The following is a 27,262-nucleotide window of genomic DNA, read 5'->3' as shown; positions in this document are numbered from 1 at the left end:
GTGTTTCTGTTCTTACTATTGTGTCTTTACTGCTGCATCTCACCCAATTTTCAGACTTCACACATGCATACATGAATACATAAACGCGTGCACAGACCCAGAAGGAGAGACAGTGACCGTCTGTGATGGTAGGCGATTAGCTGCTCTGGCGCTAATAGTGACTTTCACAGAGGGGGCAGATTTGACACGTGTCCAGGGACTCTGCTCTGAGCTTTCTTTCCTCCAAAGTGCCGCAAAAAAATAGAAAAAACAAAAAAAACCCGATGCCATCTGTGCACTGACAAGGTGGTCAAGGAGATGAAAAGAAAGTGGGGCAAAAAGTATGTCCAGTCTTGATTGGTCTAGAGTATAAATGAGGGGCTTGTGAGGGCAATCATGGCAAAGATACTGGCAAAAATGTACTGGACTGTGCATAGACGGCGAATGAAAGAAACTGAGAGTGAGAAATCAAAGGAAGGGAAACAAGACAGTGGTGATGTAATTAGAGAAAGTAATCAGAAGATAAATGGCGTTGGCTTTGGTGCACTTTTGTTAGTGGTCAAGAGAATTAACCAATAAAACTGCATTTTATGATGGTTTCAAAAGAAAATTAACACCATAAACCTCTTAAACATTGTATTTATTTTACGTTTCTCACAGGGTTTGCTGTGTTAATGTCACTGTGTCCACCCATGTAACTATTTTCCAGTGGTGAATAATAGTATGGGGTGTTAATTTTTAGTGAAAGAAATATTTGAAATATTACCAAAACACAGTTTAAACTCATTAAATATAAATGTTGGTAAGTTATATTTATCTTTGAAGGATAAACTGATACTAACACATGGTTTTATTATCTGACCACCTTTTAATGCTTGATATTATATCACTAGATGAGCGTTTTCTTCATATACCTCATTTAATTTATCACATAAAGCACCCAGAGTATCTGGATAACTAGTTTTCTAAATAAAATGTGGTGTTATTACTATAGATGGCTCGTAAAAATGAATAATGATTGTGACACTGCTTGTTCCACATGCTAGTTTGAATGGTACTAACACTTCAGAGTCTAGATTCAGCCAGAAATCACACAAAATAAATGATCCCATTTCCTTTGCAGCGGACCCGTTTTTTGCACTTTGAGAGCGCGAGCTTATCTATTGTGCGCTCATCTGTTTTGTTAATTAATGAGATGATGGCTGTGCGGCTGAGGGATGGTTCAGCTCAGTCCTGTGAGGCCACCTTTAGAAGAACCAGCTTAGCTCAAGGCTTCTGACTGATGAAGAAATGAGAGGCAGAACGCTCAAGTCAGCAGCTCCATCTCATCAAGGCTAAATGGAAATGTGCTGATTAATTTCTCTTCAAATTGTGAACTCTCAATCAACCCTACAGCCAAAAAAAGAGACAGCCTCTATTCATAAATGTAGAAAGTAGGTCTGCTGCAAGAGCAAACCTCATAAAAAATGCATGCTTGTTTTCCTCTTTAGAAAACAGAATAATGGCCTTATTTCCAAACTCTTCAAGTAAAACAAAGAGGAAATCAAAGTGTCTTTCTTCACTTTTTCCACACTTTTTTTTCCCAGTGACTTTTTCTTTTCTGTGTCTTCATTATATCCATGATAATATAGAATTCTCGTAACATTATTCTTGTGTCTGGATTCAACTTGCAGGTGCGATCTGACTATGACCAGCTGAGACAAACCTTTGCTGTAGTGAGCCAGGAGAGAGACGTGGCCCAGCAGGAGAGGAGCCAACTCCAGGGCAAAGTGGATAACCTGGAACAGGTTCTAAAGGTGAGACAGCTCTGGATGCATGTTTGCTTTCATCCCATGTACCCCTTAATACAAATACCACCTCAGTCCTTCTTTAAATTCAGAGAGGACCCAGTTAGTCTGGTTCCTTTCCTTTGTATTTCCAGTATAACTCTTGTTTTTTGTACTATAAATGCAGATGCTTCCACACATGTGCACTGCATGGTACAATTAAACAGTAAACATCAAATTATGATCTGTACATGTATGAAAATGCAGAGCAGGAAAGACAGCTGATTATGATTTAGTTTTAAGATGGCAAAAGGAAAATATTTAAGTGACTGAAAAGGGTGTTCACTGTTGGGGTACAGATGGCAGGAGCTTCAGTTTCTAAAACAGCTGAATTGGCTAGTGTTTCAGTGGGAACAATGACTGACGTGACATCTGGATTTGAATCTGTGGGAAACCAGCCAAATATATGGTCAGAAATTTAGGTTGACAGCTAAGCCTTGACGTTTTGCATTAGTGTGATGTGTAAAGAAAAACAAAAATGCAACTGTTCTACAAGTAACTGAGGATGTTATTGCAAAATGTGATCAATTCAATTCAGTTACACTCGGCTATACTTATCCAACATAAGTCATCTCAGGTCACTTCACATAGTAAGAAGAAGACCTTACAAGATTCTATTACAGAGAGAAACCCAACAAGTCCAGAGATTCCCCAACAGACTGTGTCAGCAGTCGGGGGGTATTATTTTACGGTTGCAGTGCATAAATCCCTCATTACAACAGATGAATGCACATTTGAGAGTTCAGCGGTGCAAAAATGACAGATGCTGGTCTGTAGAGATGTGGAAAAACAAGGATATGGTGAGATGAGTCACCACATTCTTAACAAGTGGGTGAGTGCATGTGAGGCGTACAATAAGAGAATGACACAGACCTGAATGTTTGACCTCTGCGGTGAGGTGTTATGCTTTGGGGGGTGTTTTGCTGGCATGGCCCTCTCGTCCCTTTAGAGGGAAGAATCAGAAGCCAGCATGTGGTGGCTCATCACCTTAGTAAGACCCTTGATGATGACTTTTCTGGTAATTTGTCTGAAATGGTGACAAATTCTGACAACACTGAGTCTTTCTCCTGAGTCATCTCTGCTGCAGTGCTGTGGAAGTTTAAGTTGTAGCAAAGACTGTGGAGTAAAACAGCTCCAGATAACTTAATAATGTCAGACAGCAATTTGGAGTGCAGTGGGAAATCTCCGAAAAGGGCCTCGGTGCTGAGCTTCTCCAAATAATAGACCTGTAGAAACCAAGGATTTCAGAGTGTCATTTTTGATATACATTTCCTTTTTTTGTTCTGCCCACAAAAATTAGATTTAAGCATCTCCAGTTGTGGATTAGATTACACGCATGAGCTTAAGTCTAAATTTAGTTCAACAGACCACTGAACAATGTGTCTGTATGGTAAGCCCTGCTCATTTTGTACTGCTGAGGAGAAAACTTCGGAAGTCTAAACCATTCTTTCCCTCCCTATCATCAGCACCGAGGCTATCTGTCCATTTTTTTTACTGACATACTGTATATCTCACTAGATTTCTCCAGCGTTCATGTTTTCACTGTTGATACATCCCTCATTCACATCCTGTTTGGCTCACACCATTCATCATATTTGGAGATTTTTCAGGCCCCAATTTTCTCTTCTGGAAAGATTCCCTCTCCCCATGTGTTTTCTAAGAAAACTGTAGAAGGAAACTGATGCAACACATGAGGTGAAGTGTCACTGGTTTCATGGAGAGGCTCTTTTTTCATCCTGTTCTGGTCTGCCAATAGTAATCAGACACAGTCTCACTGCGCCGCGAGAAGCAATCTCATTACAAATCCTCGCCTCCCCGCATCTCCTATCGATTGTCTGTTTGTCAGGATATTTGAGAGAGAAATGTACCCATATGAGAAAAAAACTGACCTGCTCCCCAATACAGCAAAGAGAGGTTTGTCACTTTCTCATTGTGCATTGATTATGGAGACAAAGAGACTATTTAGAGAAAATTACACGGGGCGATGTGGGTGGAGAAAGCAGAGATGATAGAAGCACAACAGGAAAAAACAGGAAAAAGACCCCCTTGATTTTTTTAAAAGGATACTTCAGTCAAAAACTAATGAGATTCCTCACTGTCAATCTTGTTTTTAAAGTTATATAGTGTGGTAACAAAAAGGTTTCATGTCAAACCAGTTGGTACAGAGGGCGTAAAGGGCGATATGTAAGATAAAATGACGAGTAAAGCTGTTTTTAAAGGAGAGCTTTATATATTTTTCTGTTATTCTGACATCAGTGGCAAATTCTGGTAGACTTGAACTCTAATTTTACCTGCTTATCGTTGAATCTGATTGAAATGAACACAAAAGGTGCCCGTGTAGTCAAAGGTCACTGCATGGAGATCAGCTTTGCACAAATTGGTGGCTATTTCGGCAATAATCTCTAGTAGTAACAAACATTTACTCTTTCAAATAAAGCTTGATTCGGTTTCAACAGAGGCCAGTAGAGATTGTACAGATCTGTTCCCAAGTCTTTGATTGCTTTGCTTACTGTACACTGAAAGCTGACAGTCTGGTCCAGCTGGCCTCAGTCTAGCTTTTAGTTGATTTCAGGGGAACGAAACCATCTTCAGCATGATAATGTTGATCAGAGCTACACGCTAATTTGTCATACATAAGTGTCTCATCTGTGAATAAGTCTGGCATCAACCAGTCTCACTCCTTGCAGTAAATGTTTGCTTCCGCAGCAGGAACATTGTCTTTCGTGACATTCCTCCACTGTTTGGCTGCTTGCCCCAATTTCTGTAGTTTTGGAAGACCTTGTATTTCCTGAGGCTCTTCAGTGGAGTTGGAAAGTGCACATGTAGCATAATTCTTAATCAGAACGGAAACAGAAAATTCTTTCTTAGTTTTTGGCTAACTTACATCAAGTCTGAAACTTTCTTACGTTCTTGACAAGAGTTTCAAGTAAAGCCATGAGATTTCATACACAGATTACAAGTCAGATGCATTTTTTTTCAGGTGTCAGGCATCAGATGTGTGCTTTCCATCTCAAGTCATATAAAGTCTTTTTACAGTTGTTTCTAATGTGCTATATTGAGGTGCATTGATAGAAATGATGAAGAAGTTTAGAAAAGTGGATTAGTAAGCAACATTTTGCAGATTGGAGGCTATATAATGGCATCTCCTTCTTTACAACTGGTGTTTTTGTGGGAAATAAGTTTGGCAAATGAATACTAAAGTGAAGTAGCTTTAACTCAATCCATGCACAAGTTAGAGAAGATTTTTCAGTAGTTTGTGCTTGCTTTGTGGCTTCAAAAGACCTGCAGCTCTGGAAGTGGTCTACAACCTGCCCATCCAATCACATTGGTGTTTTCTGTGCAGTTGTTCCATTAGCTGAGTATTTGTTTTACATTTTTTTGATTTGGTGAGGAAGAGGCATGTTTCCTTTGTTAGAAATCCAACCCTGCCCATAGCTACCAATGACCTGGGTTAAGATCTTACTTTTGCAACTTAAATCTAACCTTTGCAGGTTTTCATCTGTGCAGGAAACTTTGCAAAAGATCAATTCACTGGAGATGTATCATCTTTTACAGTTGGCAACAACAGCTGGTTCATAGCATCCCAGAAAGCCTCTACACTTCCTGATTGAAATGCAAATAGTAGTAGACATCTTTTCATCTATTGGGCTGACAAATCTATCAACAATCATAGATGCAGGATTCTAATTGGTAGAAAGAACACGCTGGAGACAGAAGTGAGACAATATTCTAAAAGCTTACGTGTACAGTAAGAAATTCAGTTACTTACATCTGCAGAGGCAACTAAATAAGATCTTTAGTCAATAAAATCAGAGATCTTGATAATAGCTTTACTCAGAGTAATCTTTGACTTGACAGGAGCCACAAAACAATTCACATTACATCTCTACTTGCACTGAGGCTTCTGTGAAACTAAAGGCTGGCAGGCAGCTGTTGGTAACTGTATCAGTGAACAAAGTACATGACATGAACCTGCTCCAGTGAAGCTCCTCTGCTGTTTCTGTTTCATCACAACATCACAGGGTGTTGAATACATAGGTGTGATCCTGGGTTTCTGTCTGCATATGCAAGGGTTAAAAAAAGTGGCTTTCACTGAGGCTAAAGTGACAGCCTCTCAGCCACCCCGGTCCTCTGCAGCTTAGAGCTTCTCTCTGATTATGCAAAGCAGCGACTGCCTGCTCAGGACACCTCAAAGCTACTCCAGGAGGTAAAGAAGCTTTTCTGTTTTTTTTTTTCCAAGGGAGAGAGAACACAGGGGGAAAAATATGAATGTCATAGCTTTCTAAGCTGTCTTTTCTTCTTGAACTCACAGAAACATCTTATGGCCTTAACTCTGTTTCTGCACGATGTGGCCGCCGGACATGCCTTGGTGGATATAGAGACTGTGTAGTCATGACTTGGCTAATTTGGGATAGATTTGGGATCGGTGTGGGTGATCTTGTGTGAAGGCTTTGGCTGAGGCAATTCAGAGTCAGATGTGATAGATATATGCGTACATATATGTGTATATATATATGTGTGTGTGTGTGTGTGTGTATGGCAAATTGCATGATAAAATGCCAATATTTTTATATATTGTATGTTTTTCTGCAGTGACACCGAGTATGAGAGTGTCATATTTGACCTTAAGCAAAATGTAGCATGTTAATTATACTGAGCTCAAGCATTGCTGGTATTCAGATTCAGACAGAGACAAGTCATAGCTGCTTTCCTTCCAGTTTCTAATCTGAACTAAATGACTTCCTGATGCTGCATTTTTTCAGGTGTTTCCATCTCAAGTCATATAAAGTCTTTTTAGAGTTGGTTAGTTGACTAGAAGAAGTTAGACTAGAGTGGACTAGTAAGAAACATTTTGCAGGTTGGAAGATATATAATGGCATCTCCTTCTTTAAAACTGGTGTTTTTGTGGATTCCCAGACATGAGTAAGTTTGACAAATGAATACTAAAGCGAAGTAACTTTCAGAGCGCTAATTAGTCTCAATCTTGACTGACTTGGCTAATCTGGGCCAGATTTGGGCTCGGTGTGGGTGACCATGTGTGAAAGCTTTGATACAGAGTCAGATGTGATAGATAGATATATGTATATATATGGCAAATTACATGGAAAAAAGCCCATTTTTTTATATATTGTATGTTTACTCACCGTACTTCTGCAATGACACCGAGTATGAGAGTGTCATATTTGACCTTAAGCAAAATGTAATGTGTTAATTACTGAGATCAAGCGTTGCTGGTATTCAGATTCAGACACTGTCAGACAGAGAGAAGTCATAGCTGCTTTCCTTCCAGTTTCTAATCTGAATTAAATGGCTTCTTGATGTTTCATTGTATTCAGTGGTATCAATATCCTCATCTAACTCCTTGCAACCTTTCAGTTTATTTGCTTGGTTTAATCTGTGAGGCTTAAGTGATACTTTGCTTTGATTGCTAGGATTTATCATATTAAAGCCGATGCATCCAAGCTTTTGCAAGATTTTTTTCCCCCGTTTCCTCAAAAGCTCTCGCTCACTGCAGAACATGTCCATCTTTTCCTGCCAGCAGCAGCAGTTTTCGGATATTTTTTTAGAGTCGCAAGGTCTGGCTATCTGTCACCGTCAGTAAAAAAAACAACAAAAAAAAAAAGTGTGGTTGGGTTATTCTTCTGGGATATCTTCAAAAATCCTCTCTAAATAACATCCCTCATACTTCCTTTCCCTCCCACTGTTTGTTTCTCAGCATATGCATGGGGCTGTAGAGCTGAAGCAGCAGTTGCAGACAGAGCATGAGCAAGCCTTGGTGGCCCTTCACACTAAGCAGAAGGAGATCAATCAACTGCAAAAGGTATGAGCATATGCATAAAGAACAAAAATTGATTATTTCAGTCGTAATATTTCATGCTTTTCACATATTGACTTCATGCCCACAGCTGCTTGTTCAGTTACTGATGTATCAGTGGCCGGTTAATGCTGAATCACTGTCACAGAATCGCTGCTACTGTATCAGGAAACACAAAGAGCTCAGAAACCTGTACAGAAATCAGCAGATTTCTATTAGAATTGCAGATTCAGCTGCAGCGCCTTTGATCGTGTGATGAAGAGCTCTCTGCTAAAAGTGTTGCCTTTCTAGTTGTTGATAAATTTATACACCTTGTGAACATCCCTCGGCGTGCAGATAATGCTTTTTTTTGGAGGTGTTGGTACATTCTAAGATGTGATGTATGTGTTCTTGCTCAGAGAGTAGTTGAATAACCCTTCAGATATCACAAGGGGATACATGGAAGTGCTTTTGACACTGCTGTGTCCGTCTGGAAGTCTGAGATGTTCAATTAGAAACTGTATTTTTACTAAGCCTGCACCATAACTGTGGCTTGTATATTTAAAATGAAAAGTTTTTGCTGCTAAATCACCTTGATGGTCAATACTGACACATTTATTGAGCCTACCTTTATTTTTAACTTTAAGAAAATTCCAATATTTGCTGTATGTTTGTCCAGCGACAGGATATATTATTTATACTATCAAAATAAAAGCTTCTTCTAATGATTGATTGCTCTAATAATATCAAAAATATTCCCTGGATTGGCCTCAGGCTTTGATATTTTCATAAAACAGGTGAATAAGGAGCTCCTTCTTCAGAAAACTGTTACATTCCAGTCCCGTTTTTTTTTTTTTTTTTTTTTTTAATCAAAAGAAAGTCATTAACAGTCAAAATGACCAAACAGAGCCTAATTGATTTGTATGATCACACGGAGAGGTGTTTTTAATGTTGAAGGCTGTGCTTTCACTTCCTTTAACAGCCACCACTCGGACACTTAAACACCCTAAAATAAATCAGTTTCTGTTCATTGGAGCTGTGCCATCAGGAGTACCAGAGCTGTGATGAACCAGTGAGCCTCTGCCAGGGGATTGCGTTGACAGTATGTCAGCTGTGTGCTGTCTATTCCACCTCATGCACTGCGATCACAGTGTCAGCTGTCACCCTGTGTCTCTGTGTGTTTCTCTGCAGGCTTGGGTTCAAATTGACCAAGAGCATGAGGAAGCAGTACACCTGTTAGAGGTACAGTAAGACAAACAGACATTTACCCAGCTTCACCTCACTGACACAACATGTAAAAATAATATAGATTTCTGTTTTAAGCAGATAAGTTAAAAGGGGAATTTTTCATGTTGAATGAGGGTTTGTTTCATCACTTTTGTTTCTGTTCAGTCATCTCTGATTTGCCTGAAATTTGTGTAGCGTGAAATTGGTAAAACTGACATTTATGACGATATTTGTGAAGTTGAAAGGTGATATATCACATGCTGAAATAGGGGACACCCTGGACAGGTCGCCAGTCTGTCGCAGGGCATAGACGAACAATCACACTCGCATTTACACCTAGGGGCAATTTAGAATAATTCAATTAACTTCAGCATATTTTTGGACTGTGGGAGGAAGCCGGAGAACCCGGAGAAAACCCACGCTGCACAGGGAGAACATGCAAACTCCATGCAGAAAGATCCCAGGAAAGCTGGGATGCAAACTTCTAGCTGCATGGTGAAAGTGATAACCACTATGCCACTGTGCAGCCCACTTTCAATTTTTATTTTACTCAATTGTATATATAATATTTAGAAGAATCTTCCTGTAAAAATGCCATGTGGTGTTTGGTTGCAGGCGGTCATGTTGATTTTAGGCCTGAAAAAGTCCCGCAATTATATATTGACCCATCTGTACAAGTGGCTTTGTGAGTCTGTAGTTATAGACACACAGTGATTTAAGCTAAACGCTACCATCGGCATGCTGGTGTTTCTTGAGGATTATGCTCGCTGTGTTCATGTTTAGGCATGTTACCATTTGCTCAACAGCATCCATTAATAAAACTGAGGTGTGTCATCACTTCTGCAGATATTTAAACTGAAATATTGAACAAAGACGGCTGGTGTTATAAGAAAGATCAAAGAATCGCTAAAGTCAATAGACTTTATCATCTGGTTATCATAAATGTTGTTTAGAAATGCAGAGAAATCAATATTTGTTGAGACGTTTTAGTCTGGACTGGAGCAATGCACCAACCTGCACTGCCATCTCTGGAGCCAAGCTGCAAGCAGGACTAAAACAATAGTTATTAGTCAAACTGCATTTTCCACACCCACACAGTTTTCAATAACCACAGCTGATTGCACCTCTGCTGAGGCTGAAACTGGCTGGAGCTGCACTGTGAATTCCTTGAAGTCAGTAAACAGCATTTACCAATAAGGATGATGAAAGTGTGAAATATTCTAACTAACGAGAGACTGTTAGAGATGTCAAATGAGCACAATCTGCAGACCTAACCAAGTGAAGATCCTTTGACTTCGTTCTAGTAAACGTCCCTTGCCTTTTGTCTTCATTTGAGTCATTTTAAACTAGAAAATAGGGACATGTCTATCTACAGGCTTCTTTTACATTGTTTAGGCTTAACTAGATTGTTTAAAATGAGTCTTTCTGATCTTTTTCCAAGATCTTATGGGCTATAATGACGGTTAGACAGCCTGACCTATTTAAAGACAGCTTATCAAGTGAAATTCACTTACTGCATGGTTGCTAAATGTGCTTATTTTGAGCACAAACCGGCTTATTTATACAAAGCTTGGCTTTAAATTTGATGATTAAAAACAGCTGCCTGGGTGGAGAAACAGTGTTTAGGTTCAAACCAAGCCTAGAGTTGGAAACAATTCAATTTTCGTTTGGATTTTAATAAAGAAACTGAATTTGTTCTGAATTCCAGTGCACAGGAACATTATCGGGGTGCTATTTGATGAGTTCTGCATTGAAACGGATGATGTGGTAGAGATTTAAAATTTGAATTCTGTATACAGAATTGGCCTTTTCCTGTCCAGAAATACTTCTGAGCAGATGCTGTAATATGGTGTAGGTTTCTGAAAACCCCACACCAGTATGTGAGTCATACATCAGAGTAGTCAAACAGTAGCTTAGCATTACACTCCTGCCTCTTCCATCGCCCTACTTAAGCTTTTCAGTGCTCTGGTTTCAAAAATATTACTCCAAACTTTTCTTTTTCACATTTGCAGACTTGCACGTCATTAAAGCTGCACACGGTCTGACCTTCGTTCCCTGTGATCAAATGGCCAACCTGCTGTGCTTCATCGCGGTCTTTTAAGATGCTTGTCACTGGCTCATGCACTCATTCCTCTTCTAAATCCTTTCTTCATGACAATAGCTTGTGGACTCCTTTGAGTGTAGTTCAAGTGAGGTCATGTTATTATCCATCGGGAGCACTTTAATATGATTTTACTGAGCAAGCAGCTGTAGTTTGGCTCAGGCAAACAGTTTGGAAACTCCGCTGTCAAGGAGTTCTTCTTAGAAATCCATTGAATCAGTTCAGAGTCTCTTTCACAGACCTGTTTCTCAGGTAAACACACATTTCCAGAGGAAGAACACTGAAGCTGCTCTGTCACTATGAGCAAACAAACAGATAATTCTCAATATGTTTTTTATCCTCAGTTATTTTTACTTTGGCAAACATAACTTTTGTTTCTTCCCTTTGTTTTTTTTTATCTTCTGTTGAGATTCTTTATTGCTTGTTTCCTCATTTGTGTTCTATGATTTCCTAAAGTTTGTCTTCTTCCTTTACTTTTTCCGACTGCACGCTTTTTGTCTGAACAGAACGATAAGGACAGAATGTTTCAGGTATTTATTTTCCTCTCTGATTCGTTTCCTCTACCTTCCTTTACTCTATGAATTTTCCTCAAACTGCTCTCAAAGTCAGCATTTTGTGCAACAATGAGAATCCATACATGAACCCTTAATTCAAATGAGTACCACTAATCTCACTGGACGCCTCTTAGATCTCCCTTGACGTCCACTGATGGGATGTCTATGATATGTTGGCTTAACGCAGAGCAGCGCTCAGGCTTTTTTTTTTATCAGAATTTAGCAGTGTTATGTATCAGCAGATGACTCTACACTTCTATGTGCTTTGATTAGACTGCTAGAGGTTTCACTATAACATACTGCTACGGCTTGGAAATGGCTCTTTAGGGATCCTTTTCTAATTAGGTCCGTGTTCGATCAGCATTAATAGATAGAACGACTACTCTTTAGAGGGCCTGTATCTATACAATTACATGCGATGAATTTTCACTCTTCACCTCCTGGGCTTTTCTTTCATTTCACTCTCTTCCTCTTGATCATGATCAAACTTCTTAATGCTCTCTTTCCTCTTATTTGTCAAAGGTCAAGGTTTGTGACCTGGAGCAGAAATGCAGGTCACACAGTGAACATTTCCACCAGCTGTCCAAAGAGCTTCTGAATTTCCGTTTGAAGTCGGAACCTGTGGATATCCTTCAGATTGATCCCGCCTCCCAGATCCCGCATTCACCGGAGAAGAAAGTTGCACAAGTCATTGTTGGATTTGAAGTCCAGCCACAGACAGGTGGGTCAGAAGCAGGGATGAGCCCATTGTTTTATTTTAGGGCTCATACTGATGCTGATTATTGGAAATCAAGAAAGGCCGATAACCGATATATGGAACAGATATCCATTAAATGTTTTTACTGCATGTGATAGAAAGGAAGTCTGTCACTCATAATTAGTCTTCTTCATTAATAAGGGTGACTATAACTGGATAGGTAAAATAGAAATAGGAATGATTAAATAAGGATGCTCTCCTCCCATTTATGTGGTATCGACTGAGATTAATCAGTCTATCTCCTGCTTTTCTTCTCTGTTTACTTAATCTTTCACCATTCTTTCACTTTCATTGTCCACTGAGGTCCAGATCCTAAAGTATTATTAATTATTGTTTTCCAGATTCTGTCTCAGGTTCATCTGTAGCTGCCTCCTAACTTAGCCACTAGCCGTTAGCTTAACCTTAGCCACTGTGAGAGGAACTGATTTCCTGGTTTGTGGCAACAGATTGTGTTTCTGGTTCAGTTTTTGCTGCTTGAGAGACATTTCTGTGACCGCAGAGTGATGACAGCCAGAGAGAGGAAGCTGAAGCAGACCTGAAGTACTATAGTGCATTTAATTTATCAATAATCAGCCTTTAAAAAATTCTGATATTCAGAAAAATGGCAAATATCGGCCATGATAATTGGTCTGTCCCGAGTCAGAAGTCTCACCGCACCGCTGATGTACTTATTTGAATTTTTTTACACATGTATACATCTGAATTAATTTATCCATATTCAACTATATCCAAGGCATATGCACTACCAGTCAAACGTTTCAACACTTTCTCATTCAAATGAATGGGAAAATGTGTCCAAACTTAGATGTGTGTGTTCTGTGAATCCTATAAACACTCCAATATGTCTACAATTACTCGATGATTAATTTTCATTATGAATTATTAGTGTTAACAGGAGTGCTGTTAGTACTTGCAGTGACAGTCTATTAATGATTTTATCTGTTTACTTAATAGTGAATATTGGACTGTTCCAGTTAAATAATTAACCATCAGTGGGTCCACCCATTCTAAAACATGCATGCACTCCAGACTCCCCCAGCAAAAGCATTTTCCCAGATTACATTATGATCAGATGAAATGAGAGTCAGAGTGAGCTAATCCCCAGACAGCTCACATAACAGCTGGATCAGCTCACTGCCGACTAGAGGTGGACCCCATTAATGACCATAGTGCTTATTCATGATCAATATCCATCCTAATTGATCACATGCCTGATGTATGACATGAATGTGATTTAATACATTAGTATTCTAACAACACCTAGTGCAACCTGCAGAGCCAGCAGATACAGCCATATCAACGATGTAGATTTATACAGTCTGGCACCGACCAAAGGTCTTTGAAGTGCTGGAAATCCTGTTTTATCTTCTTCCTCAGTGGAAAAAGAAGTCGCTGGTGCTTTTGTGCTAATGCATAATATTCTCACTTGCAAGCTGCGAGAACCCAGTGACGCAGTGGATCCATGTTGTTGACTTATTTTAATTTCCTCAAGGAATTCAACTGTTTGCATTCTTAGACTGCAGTTTTTTATTTTGTATTTCCTGCATTTTTTATATGTGTGTGATTTTCTTCCTGAGGGGTGTTATTTAAAGACATACGTCCTGCAGATGAGAAGGGCTGATGAGGGGGGGAATAGCCTTTTGCCATGAAGGGTGTAAGCTGTAGCATCACCTCAACAAGAGATCAATAGCGGTGCAATGGGAGGCAAATGGGTGCAGATGGAATGACAGTTGCTCTTTATTTGCTATGGAAATCAATGTCTCCCAGGTGATGAGAGCTCGGCAGACACGCCGCTACTGATCTCCCAGTTCTTGCCCTGCACACTGCAGACTGGAGACAGAGAACCATCAGAACAGCTGCCTGTCAAATCCAGCACCGTGACAACGGACCACCCCAGCTGCCCTCGACAGCTTACCCCATCAGAGGTGGGTCTCCAAGCCTTTCTGCAGACTACTTTAAATATAATTTATAAATAGTGGATGTGAACTTTAATCCTCTCATTCTTCTACAGATGGAGGATGAGGCCAGCCCATCACCCAGGTCCAAACCTCGCTACACAGGCCAGGTCCGCCTTTGCACTGCCCGTTACAGGTGATTTTCATTATTATTATCCCTTATTAATCCCACGAGGGGAAATTCTGATTTTCGCATATCAGGTCAGCCACAGTACAGCACCCCTGGAGCAGGAAGGGTTATAGGCCTTGCTCAAGGGCCCAACAGTGGCCACATCGGGGCTTGAACCTCTGACCTTCGGATCAGTAGTCCAGAAACGTAACCATTACACCACCACTGCCCCCAATTCTCATGTTGAATTCGTTGCTAAACATACAGACACATTCTGTGTAGAAGTAATATTTTGTACTTTTAAAAACACGGTGCAATATCTACTTTTCTACATGTACTGCAACGTATGCTATATCAGTATTTATCTACTTTCTACTCTATGACAATCTGTGCAATATTGACACTTCCCTCACTACTTCTCCTCATGAAAAAAATTGTGCAATACCTCTGACATTTGCAGTACTGTTATTTCCATAACAGGTCCTTATGCATATTTTTGATTTCTTTTTATTATTGTATGACATTTCTTTGCTGCTGTAAACACTTCAAACTTCCTCACTGGGATTATTAAAATCTTATCTTATCTTGTATAGTCTTTAAGTCTATGAGCATGCTCTTTCACGATTAAAAAAAGATGATGATGAAACAAAACTGTTGTATTTCCTCCTTCCAGTTACAACCCTTACGATGGACCAAATGAGCATCCTGAAGCAGAACTGCCCCTCGTGGCTGGAAAGTATCTATATGTGTATGGAAACATGGATGATGATGGTTTCTATGAAGGTGAGAAGTAAAATGAGACAACACAGAAGGCTGTGTAGTGCAGAAAGATGTCAGCATCAGTTAAAATTAAATGAAGTATGAAGGTCTCTGTAGGAGAGTGGTTTCCTGTGTTTTTAAATCTGTGATATTTGTCTGCTGTGTAAAATATTTGACAGTCAAAACAACGATGTATATTATTATTTTTTTGTCTCAAAATTAGATTAGAATGATGCCAAGACGTGTGCATGAGGTCATACCTATCCATCTTTGAAGTCATTCTATTTACAGTATTATCTCTGGTATCTAACCTCCCACAGCATCTGTGGTCATGTCTGTGGAGCTTCCTTACATATATAATGTACGTTGTACTGTATTATACATGCATAGTTGTTGTCTGCGTACAATGTCATGTCTCTGATGCATTTTGTACACTTTCGTGTCACTTTACATTATATCTTGTCAACTTTGCACTGCATGTGCAAGACATGACAACGCAGCACAATTAAAGCTTAATGCAAAAGAGCTGATTCATCAGTGTAAACACAGCTACAGAAATAGCTCCTGTTAGGGTGACAGTTTGCATCATTTGTCACCCTCAATATGTCCATCACATGCCTGCTGGCTATTTTCATCCTCTGACCTCCTCTTTGTCAGCGCAGGGTGTCACCAAGAAAAGTTTACTTTTTCATAACTGGTGATTGGATTGATTCTCTTTCTAATCTCTTTAGAATTATGAAGGCTTCTCCATCAGAGGCAATCCTAATCCCCCCAGCAAGCAATCCTGCAGCCAGCACAGCCTGTCATAGACACCGTAGTGCTTAGCTGCCGTGATTCATTAGCTGTGGGCGGTCAGATTGCATGGCATTGTGGAGGAGCCTTGTATTTACCACACAGGAGGGAGACTCGGGCCTCAGACCAAGCTGTTGTCAAGATGGGACCTTGGTCCCTTTTAGTTTGATGACTAATCCAGCAGGGCTCAGCTTAATCATCAGCACACACAAACATCAGACATACACACACTCATGTACACATGCGCACACACAGATGGTCTTAAGGTCTGTCAGGCCTCTGTGGAAAAAGGGATTGAAGGACAAGATGATAGAGGGCTTTGTTCAAGACAAACTTCTTGCCTTTGGGAGAAAAACTACACTGCGAATCTAAGCTGTTTTTATTTCCTGCATTGACCGCAGCATCTACATGCTCTGGGCTGTTCCTAGAAATGTTCAAAAGCAGTGAACTAAAGTTCAAGTTCTTCAAAATGTTGAAAAAGGAGTGTTTTCTCAACTGAGTGTTTACTGGAGGAGTATTAAAGATAGCATCAGAGCAGCCACGGTAAAACTTACATCTTAGGGAATAGTACATTCTGTATGTTTACATATCTTCCACCTCTCACTCGGTGACTCATTCCCACCCTGCAAGCACTCACTGATGATTTTGTGTGCTCAAGTTATTGCTTTCCTTTTGTCTTTGTTGTGTAAGGAGCCATTAGAGAAGCCTAATTTTAACATTTGCACAAGACATCACAGAGGGATGTTGCAGTATTTTGAATTCGCCAGCGTTAGGCTGTTTGTCCATCAATATGGACGTGAATAAGGAGGCACAAAGTTATTTTCTATGTCTGTATCTCTATTTTTTTGTGCATCACAGGGGAGCTGCTGGATGGCCAAAGAGGACTTGTTCCCTCCAATTTTGTGGAGTTTGTCCAGGACAAGGAGAAACCAGCGATTCAGGCTGGGGACGGAGGAGAAGACCTGGGCCCACTGGACCATGCTCCCCTGGCCTTGATGGCAGTGGATGGAGGTGCCTCCCAGGATGGCCTCCTGGGCTCAGCTAATGCCTTGGTTCCCTGTAGCAATGGGACAGGGGGGCCCTTGGATCCCGAGGACCTAGCTGAAGATGTTGTGCCTTACCCTCGAAAGATCACCTTGATCAAGCAGCTGGCACGGAGCGTCATTGTGGCCTGGGAGCCTCCGATAGTGCCTTTGGGCTGGGGGAACATCTCTGGCTACAACGTGTTGGTGGATGGGGAGCTTCGTGCCAGTTTACCGTACAGTGGCAGGACCAAGTGTTTGCTGGAGAAGCTGGACCTGGACGGCTGCGTTCACCGCGTATCGGTGCAGAGCGTCACCGACCGAGGCCTGTCAGACGAGCTGCGCTGCACCTTGCTGGTGGGAGCCAACGTGGTGGTGGCACCCTGCGGTCTGCGGGTGGATGACATCCAGCGTGACACTGCCGAGCTCTCTTGGTTGCCTAGCAACAGTAACTACGGTCACACTGTGTTCTTAGATGGCGTAGAGCACGCAGTTTTAAAGCCAGGAAGGTATAGACTCCGCTTCCTGAACCTGAAGCCCCTGACAGTGTACAAAGTGACGGTGGTGGCACAGCCTCACCAGGTGCCATGGCAACTACCGCTGGAGCAAAGAGAGAGGAAGGAAGCCGGTGTGGAGTTCTGCACTCAGGCAGCAGGTCAGAAAGGCTCATTTCTATACATAGAGATACAATATCAATTATACATACACAGTTCCACAACTGACGTTTGCTGTTGCATGTTTGAGCTCTTTGCTGGTTTGTACAGCAGACAGAGTTTACAGATTGCTACTTCTCTTTTGATTGCAATTTGCCTTAACTCTAATCTTGTGATATAAAATATTAGGATCTTGTACTGTGCTGTAGAGTACAGTGTGACCATTCCTTACCATGCAATTGTTGTGTATTGTATTTTGTCTAGGTCCAACACCATTTTGCAGAACAGGTCAGAATGAAACATCAGTGCTGGGCTGGGTTTCTCATATGTTTTAGCACTAAATCATCTTTTTTTTATTGAATGCCACTGGGTAGAGATGACGTTAGTGCTATGATACCTTCAGAAGAGGGTTGTAGTCATGAAACTGAGAATGATTACAACATGTAATTAAGTATGAGCAATCACTTAAGGGATGTGGGCAAAATAGCATGTTGTTATGGTTCTGAGATTGAAAAAAACATTTTCCTACAAATAAAGCTTTCATTCACTTGTCTCTTCAAATTTAAACACAGATTCTTGTTTGAAACCAAATATAGATGCAATTTTGCCCAAATTTGCCGCACAGAGCACGTCACTAATTAGAGAACAGCCGAGCATCATAAGATATGATCAGTTATTACTCTGATGAGTCATTTCCTCAGCCTATAGCCTAGCCTGGAAAAACCAGTTCTATATAAAGCAGTGCTCCTCCACTGCTCACTGAAATTACCATTTTGTATCAGTGTGCATTTGCTTCTGCTCGAATGCAGTTGTGCATGTTTTATCCAGAGATCCAGGAAAGTGGAAGATGAAAAATGAGCTGTAGTTGGTCTCTCTGGATTGTGTCCTGCATGCGGAGACGACAGGGTTTATCTCAGGCGTCCCCAGAGCTGACGTTGTTCTATTTTTCTTTCATATTCTTTCATCTTTAATAAAGTGCAGTGTGAGGTTATCATATAATAGTCGACCAGAGGAATGCATGAAACTACTACTACTACATTATGTATTTTATTCCACAGCCTATTTTGATATTATTCAGAAATGTAGTGCCTTAATATCTTGTCATATAATTAAATAACACATTTTAACCACAGCACTTGTGAAAGTCTCCCACCAGCAATGTCACACTATCAAGACTCGGCATGAACTGTGAATCTCTACAAAGTATAAATACGCTCTTATGTAATTTTTTATTTTATTTTTTTTATGAATCTAGAAATGCAAGGGAAATAATAAATGACTTCAGTTTGTTGTTTCCTCCCACCTCCTCACTTCCCTCCTTTGTATCTGAGCATTTCTGTGCATGGTTGTGTGTGTACCCATTTGTGCATTTGATGAATGCTTCATCTCCTTTTCTTCTTCTTCTTGTATGGCTGTTGCATCAAAACAGTGAATTATTAATGCTGTCTTTCCCCCCTTACACTTGTTCTCTCACCTCCCAGGCCCTCCGCAGCCTCCCCAGGACGTTCAGGTGCTCTGTGGGCAGGCCCCAGGGGTCCTGCAGGTCCGCTGGAAGCCCCCCATCCTCTCTCCCACAGGCACATCTAATGGGGCAAATGTCATTGGCTACGCAGTGTGCACTAAAGGGCAGAGGGTGAGTTAGCATCTCACACCGCCAAGGATTATATGCCCTTTTGAGCTCAGTGTATTAAAGGAATGTATAGTAAATAATGGGAGGGGCTCATCTTGACATCAGTTATGATTTAAAGGGAAAAGCGTCGTGCACAGTGAGGCGGTGAGAGCAGTTTGTAGATGAATCACAAGCACATGAGATTTCAAAGACTTAGATGTGGTGCAAAGATACCGCATCTAAAAGGCCGTGAGAATTGTTTAATCATGTTTAATCCGGTTGAAACACGAGAACGTAGATAGGATGCTAATAGCCTCTCTGTGAGTGTGGCATTATGTCATCAGTGTTCTCAGTGCACACAGCAGTGCCACCTACTTGTGATTAGCAATCAGTACAAGATTCCCAGTCTGAGCCCTGAGAATGTCTTGGAAAGGTCTCTTGCTCCCTCTGGTGACCGCCACAGTAAATCGACACACTATATCTGAAAGGGTAAATCAGCAATGTAGCAGAAAGCCGCTTCTGAGCTGCTCTCTGTGGGTTAAGAGCATTTTTCTCAGCTTCTCAGCTCTAGTGAGTTTTAATTTCACTCTTGTGTTTGAGGCTGTGCTGCTCTGTGTGGATTTAAACCCTGAAACACGTTGCAGTTTCTGGTTCACGCCCCAATCAGTTTAGATTATACTGGAGGTGTTTTTGTACAGAAAATCACTGGTTGGAGTTGGTGACCCAAAACTGCAATGTTTAAGAGCAGCGCAACCTCAAATACAAGAGAGAACTGAAATACATGAGGGGATTCTTCTCAGAACAAAAAGGATACAAAAAATGTCCTATGTTAGAGCACAGGATTATAATTTACTTAAAGCTGGATTCAACCATGTTTTTGGCTGCGGATTTATTGCTTTAGTGTTTTTGTTTCAGCTGTTGTTAAAATGATAATCCAGCGTCTGTTGATGCCAGTAATGCGTTTTCTGTTTTTGAATCCAGATAGCTGAGGTGTTGTTCCCAATGGCCGACTATGTTACAGTTGAGCTGACGAGGATTCAATGCCTGGAGGCCAGAGAGGTCATCGTGAGGACGCTGTCAGTTCAGGGAGAATCCCAGGACTCCCAAGTCGCCGTCATTCCAAACAACCTGCTCGTGCCTCTACCGCCTCTCCCCCTGCCGCCGCCGCCGATGCACCCCCACGCCCAGCCCCACCTCCAGTCCCCCCACCTCCCTCACGGCATCCCCCAGCTCCCCGCTCCGGCCCACGGACAGCCCCTCCCACCCCACCCTCCGCACCCTCAACCCCACCCCAGGCTCCCCCATCCAGGCGGGCCCCCGCAACCCCAGCTTCGACCGCCGCACCCTCAGCCCCAGCCCCTGCACCTCCAGCCTCGCCCACCCCACCAGGTCCCCAGGCCCCAGCACCAACTGCCTCTGCTGCCCCACCCCCAGCCCCACCCTTTACCTCAGAGACCAGCAAGTGCCAGAGACCTGGATGCCAAAGAGCACACGGCCCACCATGGGGGAGCTATTCCACCTGGCCAACCTGGCTGGGACCCCACACGCTCTCCCTCCTCCCAGCCCCCTGTGCCCATGCACGGCCACACCCTCGAGGCCCCTCCGCCGGCCAACCCACGCTCGCCCTCCCCCCAGAGGATTCTCCCTCAGCCCCGAGGCACCCTCATCCCGGACACCGTGGCCAAAGCCATCGCTCGAGAAGCAGCGCAGAGGGTGGCAGCAGAAAGCGGCAAGGTCTGATGGGGAATGGAAATGTTAAATACAGTCACACAATAATGTTTATTCTGAGTGAAAATGAAAATACAAAAAAAAAAAAGATAGTACACAACGTGGAATATAATGAGCACAGAAATATATAATTTTTCAAAACAAATGCTTTGAAATTTATTGGTTTAGTTAAATTTAGAACTGCACAAATATTGGTTAAAGTAAACAATAAATTGCTCCCTGGTAATTTAGAAACAACATTAGAAACTATGAATTGAGAAGAATTTTTCATTTTAAAAAGCCGTTTTCTTGTACCACCATGAAGAGTAGTCGTTTGTTGGGTAAACTTATGGTTCAGTCTGGACGATGATCTCAAAATGAGTACATTATAAAACAATATACATAAAAATAAACAACAAATAAAATATACAAAAAAAGACATATTTGAAAAATATAATGTGGAACAGTCACTGTATTTTGGAGGTTTCTAAAGAGGTATAAAAATATAAGGTTTGATATGAGATGTACAGACATGCAACAGTTAATAAGTTAAACTTCATCCTGATCGTTTTCAGACATTATGTGAGGTTCTGGATTTTGTTTGCTTTGTTTTTCATTTTGGATGTCTAAGTTTCTCTTTTTCCTTTATGAAACAGTGGCAGGTCTAAACAAATACACATTCTTACATAACTCAAAATATGAAAATAAACTGCTTTAGTGTCAGGGAAGGATTGAAATTAAGAAAATGCCTCAACTGATCATATACAAAAGAAACTTTGACTTTCTGGATAGTGATTTTAACAGTATATTAAAGCCTAAAAACCCTTTAAAGGCAGTAGAATGGGCTGCAGAAACGACAGTGAAGTATTGCTGTCATTGTTACTCACGTTCCTAACTTTTCATGCATGTTTTCAGGGAGACAGGAGGCAGGGCAGGTATGGAGAGCAGGGTCATTCATTTCACCAGCATCACTCAGACGAGGAAGAGGAGGATGAGGAAGGGTTTGCACGTGGCCGTCGGAGAGGACCGTCAGTCGATGAGTTCCTCAGGGGCTCTGAGCTGGGGAGGCCGGTAAGGAGGGGGTGGATAAGTGACGAGTCTTTTACCTTCTTTTAAACCTCAGCACCAATGGAAAAGCTGTGCGTCTGGAAGTGCGTGTGCATGTACGTGTGGTTGGTTGCATGCACACACTCCTTTTGCCCTCGTCTCCGTGTTCGTTCACGTGTTTGCACATCCACGTGTGTTTGGTGTGCGCATGCGTGTATACATGTACGTTTGTGGACTTAAACAACTGCGTCTTGTGTGTTTGTGTGTGTAACTACCAAAAGCCTCACTATAGTCACAATGAAGATTATCACAGCGAAAGCAGCCGGGGCTCTGACCTGTCTGACATCATGGAAGAGGATGAGGAGGAGCTGTACTCTGAGATGCAGCTGGAAGAGGGACGTCGACGCAACTCGCACAACACACCCAAGGTGCAGTTCTTTGCACTTATTCTAAAAACCCAAGAGTCCATCCACCCAAATTTATTATGATTTAGCGAACTGCACAGGCACAGATACTTCAACTGAGACTGCTGCCTTGACTTGCATTTGATATGTGTTGTTAGTGTGTGTGCTGAGTTTAATTCGAATTTGTCTAGAAAGAGAAAAAGACAGAGGGTTTGGATGTGTCAGCCCATGGATAGAGGGGCGGAGGCAGTGGATTTAACCTTTTCAGGACCATGGAGAAAGATAATGAAAGAGCCTGGGTTTGAATGTGTCAGCACCATGGAGAATGACAGAGAGAGAGAGACTAGCATTTAAGGTGCTTTCAGACAGTGAATGCCTGCCGCCTTGGCAAGCTCCATTGTTTCACTGTTTTCAATGCCACTCTCATGAACACACATGGCTCTTTCCCTCTGCTGGTGCAGTTGCTACTGATTCAACTTGCAATCGCAGCTCAAAGCGTGGCCATGGCAACCACAGAAACCAAACTCAGATTGAAAAACTTACACCGATCAGCCAGAACGTTAAAACCGCCTTCCCAGTCTTGTGTAGGTCCCCTTTGTGTTGCCAAAAACAGGTCTGAACTGCAGGGCATCGACCAATAGTTGCAGATCATTTTAGGTTGATGGATGGATGTGTTTCGGGCATGGTCAGGATCTTGGGAGGCTTGGTCAACATCTTGGGCTCTTTGTCATGTTCCTCGAGTTGTTCCTGAGCAGCTTTTGTGATGGCATGCTTTGTCCTCCTGGGTGAGTTTGCTGCTGTTGTGCGGCGCTGTTGCCACGGGGATGTGCTTGGTCTGCGGCGATGCTTAGGTGGGTGGCACGTGTCAAAGTAGCATCCACATGCATGTTATGACCCAGCAGAACGTTGCATTGGAACAAGATTAGCTTGACCATTCACTTCACCTGTCAGTGACTTTAATGTCGTGGCTGATCGGTGTATTTTAGTTGCCTGAAGTGTGCTCCAGTTATCATATATCAGCTGGAGCAACCTATATTTTTGAATATCCAGTCTGGACCACATGTTTTGCTGTTGTCTAAAGGCACCTTTAATGTTTCAGCAACATAGAGAGATGTGGTTTGAATAGATTGTGTCTGAATGGATCAGAGATAGAGTGGATTTGCAGAGACAGATGACAGAACTTGGAAAAGCAAAGTGCTGAAGGGAGGCATCACATTGGGTGGTGTGAGATAGAACATGCCAACCAATATCCTATGTGTAATTTTACAGTTTTTTATTCAGTAGTGTGCTACTAGTAACTGCTTAACTTTGGAATGTTAAAATTTCTCATGGGCTTGTGCGTGTTTGAATGTGAGTCTATGCGTCTATGTTTCAGTGCCTGCCTGTGAGTTTCTGCATGATTTTGTTTACATACAATTTGTCAGTGTGCATTTTTTTCACCTGCTGTTTTACGAGCGTGTCCGCGTTTCTGTGAGCGGCTCATGAATGCTTAATGTTTGTGAATGTTCCTATGTCTGTGTGCGTTCTAGACAAACACTCCTGCGGGAGGACGTCACGACCGGGACCCCGGGAGACGAATTCATCACGGCGGTCCCCAGCCTCACAGACGACCTCTAATGGTCCCCTCCATTGGTCAGTATGGGCAGGCTGCTACAGAGAAAGGAACTTGTTTGTTTTATGATTTTTCTGTTTTCTGTGACATAATACGGTAGTATTTGTTACTCTATTAAAACCCTCATGAGCTTCTTTGTGTCTCAGATCACATCATGAACCATGCTCATACCTCTCAGTAGCTGGACTTTGATCTTACAGAGATTATTATGATGCAGCTTTATTAAACTGCTCTTGCACTGCACAGTGATACCGTAATCTACTCTGGCGCTGATAAAGAATAGATTTGCCATATTAGAATTCCGCAGTTGCTCCCCTGTGTTTTTGTTATTGTTGTTATTTCTTAAGAGGCAGCACAAACCTTTAGTTTTGGGAGGAAAAAGTTGAGCCTTGCTTTGTAACCCCATCGCCTTCTAACTGGTGTTTCCCATAGAGGTAACCTCTGAGAATAACAGTGAGGGAAACCTCTCCCCCATCACCGAAGATGTTTACTATGGCAGAGTAGCTCGGCACAGGACGTGGTCATCCCGCAGGCACATGGGCGGCAACAGGTCTCCCCATGGTATGTGCCTGCAGTCCTGTTCTTTACCACCACAGCATGGCAGCGAAAAGGCCACCAGCACCTGGCAAATGGCAAGAAGTAGCTGTGGACACTTGCAAGTGCCTGTTTCTTTGTCATAAAGAAAAACAGTTATTATTATGCTTCCAGTTGAACAGCATGACTGCACTGCACTGAAATGGTGGACCCACTGGCAAGCCATACCCGGGGTCCAGGATGAACGTTTCCACAGTTGCAGATGACAAATGATTGTTCAGGGAATGCCTCACACACTGCACTGAGCTCCTGCTAAAACCCCTCCCTTTGTGGTACCGGCACACCTACCACACGTATGATAGGACCAAGCATGCATGAAAATCTGAAGAGATAACAGTGGTAGACATTAAAGAATGACTACATTGTTGCTTCTTCGTGTTTCCTTAGATGTTTGAGTTTGGTTTGAAGCATCAATTTTAAATGTCCTTGCTGTTAGAAATGCAGTTGTCCCTTATATTTCTTTCTTCGTACCACATAAATGCACTTATCAAGCTCTCTATAGGTTGGCATATGCTACCTTGGAGCATCATCAGCTTGTATTTTCAAGCATCATTTCACACATTGGCCCAACAGTGTCACATTTTTCCAGCTAGTGCATCTTTTTCACATCACAATGCTAAATTAGAGAACATGACAGGCTTCCACAACAGCACTGCCATCTCTGCTTGAGTCCTGAGGGTTGGCAGTGAGTGGAAAGTTTGAGATTACTGTATCTCTGTCTGTCATAGGTGGGTTTTTTTAGGCTTCTCTAGCATGCATGTCAGAGTCTCGTCTGTTGCTGATGTGGTGTCATGTCCATGAATCACATTTTGTCTGCGTGTTGCACCATGGTTTGTCTTGCTCCTCATTTGTCTCTCACAGCATATTCAAGCACAAAAATAGACAAAAACCACAATACCTGTAGCGTGTATGTGTGTGTGTGTATGTATTTGTCGATGCATGTGTGTGCTGCAGGAAATGTATTAAATAGTTCACTGGTCACAAATTTCTTCCTGCATGCTGACGGGCACAAATATGGCGAGATAAGAAAATCAAATCCGTCATGCAGTACTGCACGATCAAATCAATAGGACTTGTTCAGATGAAAAATTTCTCATTGATTTCTTTTGATTGAGGCATGGCTGAGATACCACAGACTTACACAACCTAGATGCGGCGTACACTGAATGCAGCACTAAGATTTGTCAAATGATTTTGATGCAGATCTCTGAAATCTGCTCCATCTGTGACCAAACACCATAAACACAGGTTACTCAAACTTTACAGAGTTTCTATCAAAGTAAAAAGAACAAAACAAAGCTTCAATTCAGTTTGTTTTATTAGAGATTAAGAAAGTGCCTCTTTTGCGTGTTGGGCCACGTTTATTCATTTATCGGCAGGGATGATGGGATTTTATTTTTGTCTTTTTGCGTCTGTAAGATGGTTACAGGGATCGGGATCGTCGCTCTCCCACCTACTACGATGAGTCGGAGCCTGAGGAGTCCTTTCGGATCTTTGTGGCCCTATTTGACTACGATCCTCTGTCCATGTCCCCCAACCCAGACGCAGCTGATGAGGAGCTGCCCTTCAAAGAGGGGCAGATCATAAGAGTGAGAGTTTTATATTATTATGGTGTCTTATCCTCTTTGGAGACCTAAAGTCACCAAAACAAAAATATTAAACACAGGAGCTTTAAACATTGCTCTTTCCCGTCCTTATCCACCAGATATATGGTGATAAAGACACAGATGGGTTTTACAGAGGAGAAGTGAGGGGCAGGATGGGGCTGATTCCCTGTAACATGGTGTCAGAGATACGAGCAGATGACGAGGAGACCATGGACCAGCTCATCAAACAGGGCTTTCTGCCTCTCAGCACCCCTGTGGACAGAATAGGTACCACAAAGGCACACGAAAGGGTTCAGTGTTACCAATAATAACTTGTAGTGAAATACTTCCTGCTAAATTGCCTTTTATTGACACTTCCAGAGCAGAACAGAAGAGGCCTTCGTCGAGACCAAGCCTCGAGGAGGATGGTGGCTCTGTACGACTACGACCCCAGAGAAAGCTCCCCTAATGTTGATGTTGAGGTATCGCACACTGTAAAGGAAACATAGACACAATGTTCAAATGCCCATGTGTGGGTTTTCTCCAGGTACTCTGGCTCCCTCCCACAGTCCAAAAGCATGCTGAGGTTAATTGGTAACTCTAAATTGTCTGTAGGTATGAATGTAAGTGTGATTGTTTGTCTCAATGTGTAGCCCAGCAATATACTGGCAACCTGCCTTCACCCTAAGTCAGCTGGGATAGACTCCAGCCCCCCCGCAGCCACAATGAGGATTAAACAGTGTATAGATAATGGATGGATAGATGTGGTAGCCAAGATAATAAAAAAAAACACACATTTGTGTGGTATATAAAATCAGACTGAATTAGGACATAAATTTAATAGCACAAACTGGACTTGGCTTCGATTACATTCCTTGTATATCTGTTTCTGCATCTCTGTCTCCTGATAGGCTGAGCTGACGTTCTGTGCTGGTGACATCATCGCTGTGTTCGGAGATATTGATGAAGATGGATTCTATTATGTGAGTTTTGCTTCTCCGTGTTCTGTTTCTTCTCAGTAATCCTTGGGTTCGGTTGGATCAAATTTTTGATTAAAGAATCAAGTGCACTGCCATGACAGGTGGTTGTGAGAAATTGAACAAGCATTTTTCCTAAAATGTATTTCCAGATGAGAGTTCGCCACAAGGCATGTGACTCTGAAGTCAATTGGAAGG

General features: G+C 41.9%; 1 protein-coding gene across 11 annotated transcripts in view; it reads left to right on the top strand.

Moving 5' to 3' along the window:
* The window catches only part of rimbp2a (RIMS binding protein 2a), a 73,685-nt gene that overhangs the window by 38,708 nt on the left and 7,715 nt on the right, over positions 1–27,262 (top strand). For 5 of the 11 annotated variants that reach the window (XM_055019182.1, XM_055019183.1, XM_055019184.1 and 2 more), the window contains 20 exons: positions 1,653–1,775; positions 7,522–7,626; positions 8,791–8,841; positions 11,434–11,457; positions 12,004–12,202; positions 14,006–14,163; positions 14,250–14,329; positions 14,976–15,085; positions 16,712–17,530; positions 17,793–17,816; positions 19,010–19,161; positions 20,119–20,871; positions 21,760–21,915; positions 22,173–22,319; positions 23,825–23,927; positions 24,340–24,468; positions 25,921–26,090; positions 26,207–26,375; positions 26,469–26,569; positions 26,999–27,070. In XM_055019182.1, the coding sequence (XP_054875157.1) occupies positions 1,653–1,775; positions 7,522–7,626; positions 8,791–8,841; positions 11,434–11,457; positions 12,004–12,202; positions 14,006–14,163; positions 14,250–14,329; positions 14,976–15,085; positions 16,712–17,530; positions 17,793–17,816; positions 19,010–19,161; positions 20,119–20,871; positions 21,760–21,915; positions 22,173–22,319; positions 23,825–23,927; positions 24,340–24,468; positions 25,921–26,090; positions 26,207–26,375; positions 26,469–26,569; positions 26,999–27,070 (3,645 nt within the window). The remainder of the gene's footprint in view (positions 1–1,652; positions 1,776–7,521; positions 7,627–8,790; positions 8,842–11,433; positions 11,458–12,003; positions 12,203–14,005; positions 14,164–14,249; positions 14,330–14,975; positions 15,086–16,711; positions 17,531–17,792; positions 17,817–19,009; positions 19,162–20,118; positions 20,872–21,759; positions 21,916–22,172; positions 22,320–23,824; positions 23,928–24,339; positions 24,469–25,920; positions 26,091–26,206; positions 26,376–26,468; positions 26,570–26,998; positions 27,071–27,262) is intronic. The other 6 variants (XM_055019185.1, XM_055019186.1, XM_055019188.1 and 3 more) reach the window with 6 other exon arrangements.

The sequence above is a fragment of the Amphiprion ocellaris genome, chromosome 17 (assembly GCF_022539595.1).
Source record: "Amphiprion ocellaris isolate individual 3 ecotype Okinawa chromosome 17, ASM2253959v1, whole genome shotgun sequence".
NCBI classification, from domain to species: Eukaryota; Metazoa; Chordata; class Actinopteri; family Pomacentridae; genus Amphiprion; species Amphiprion ocellaris.
This window is presented reverse-complemented; position numbering and strand designations above follow the sequence as displayed.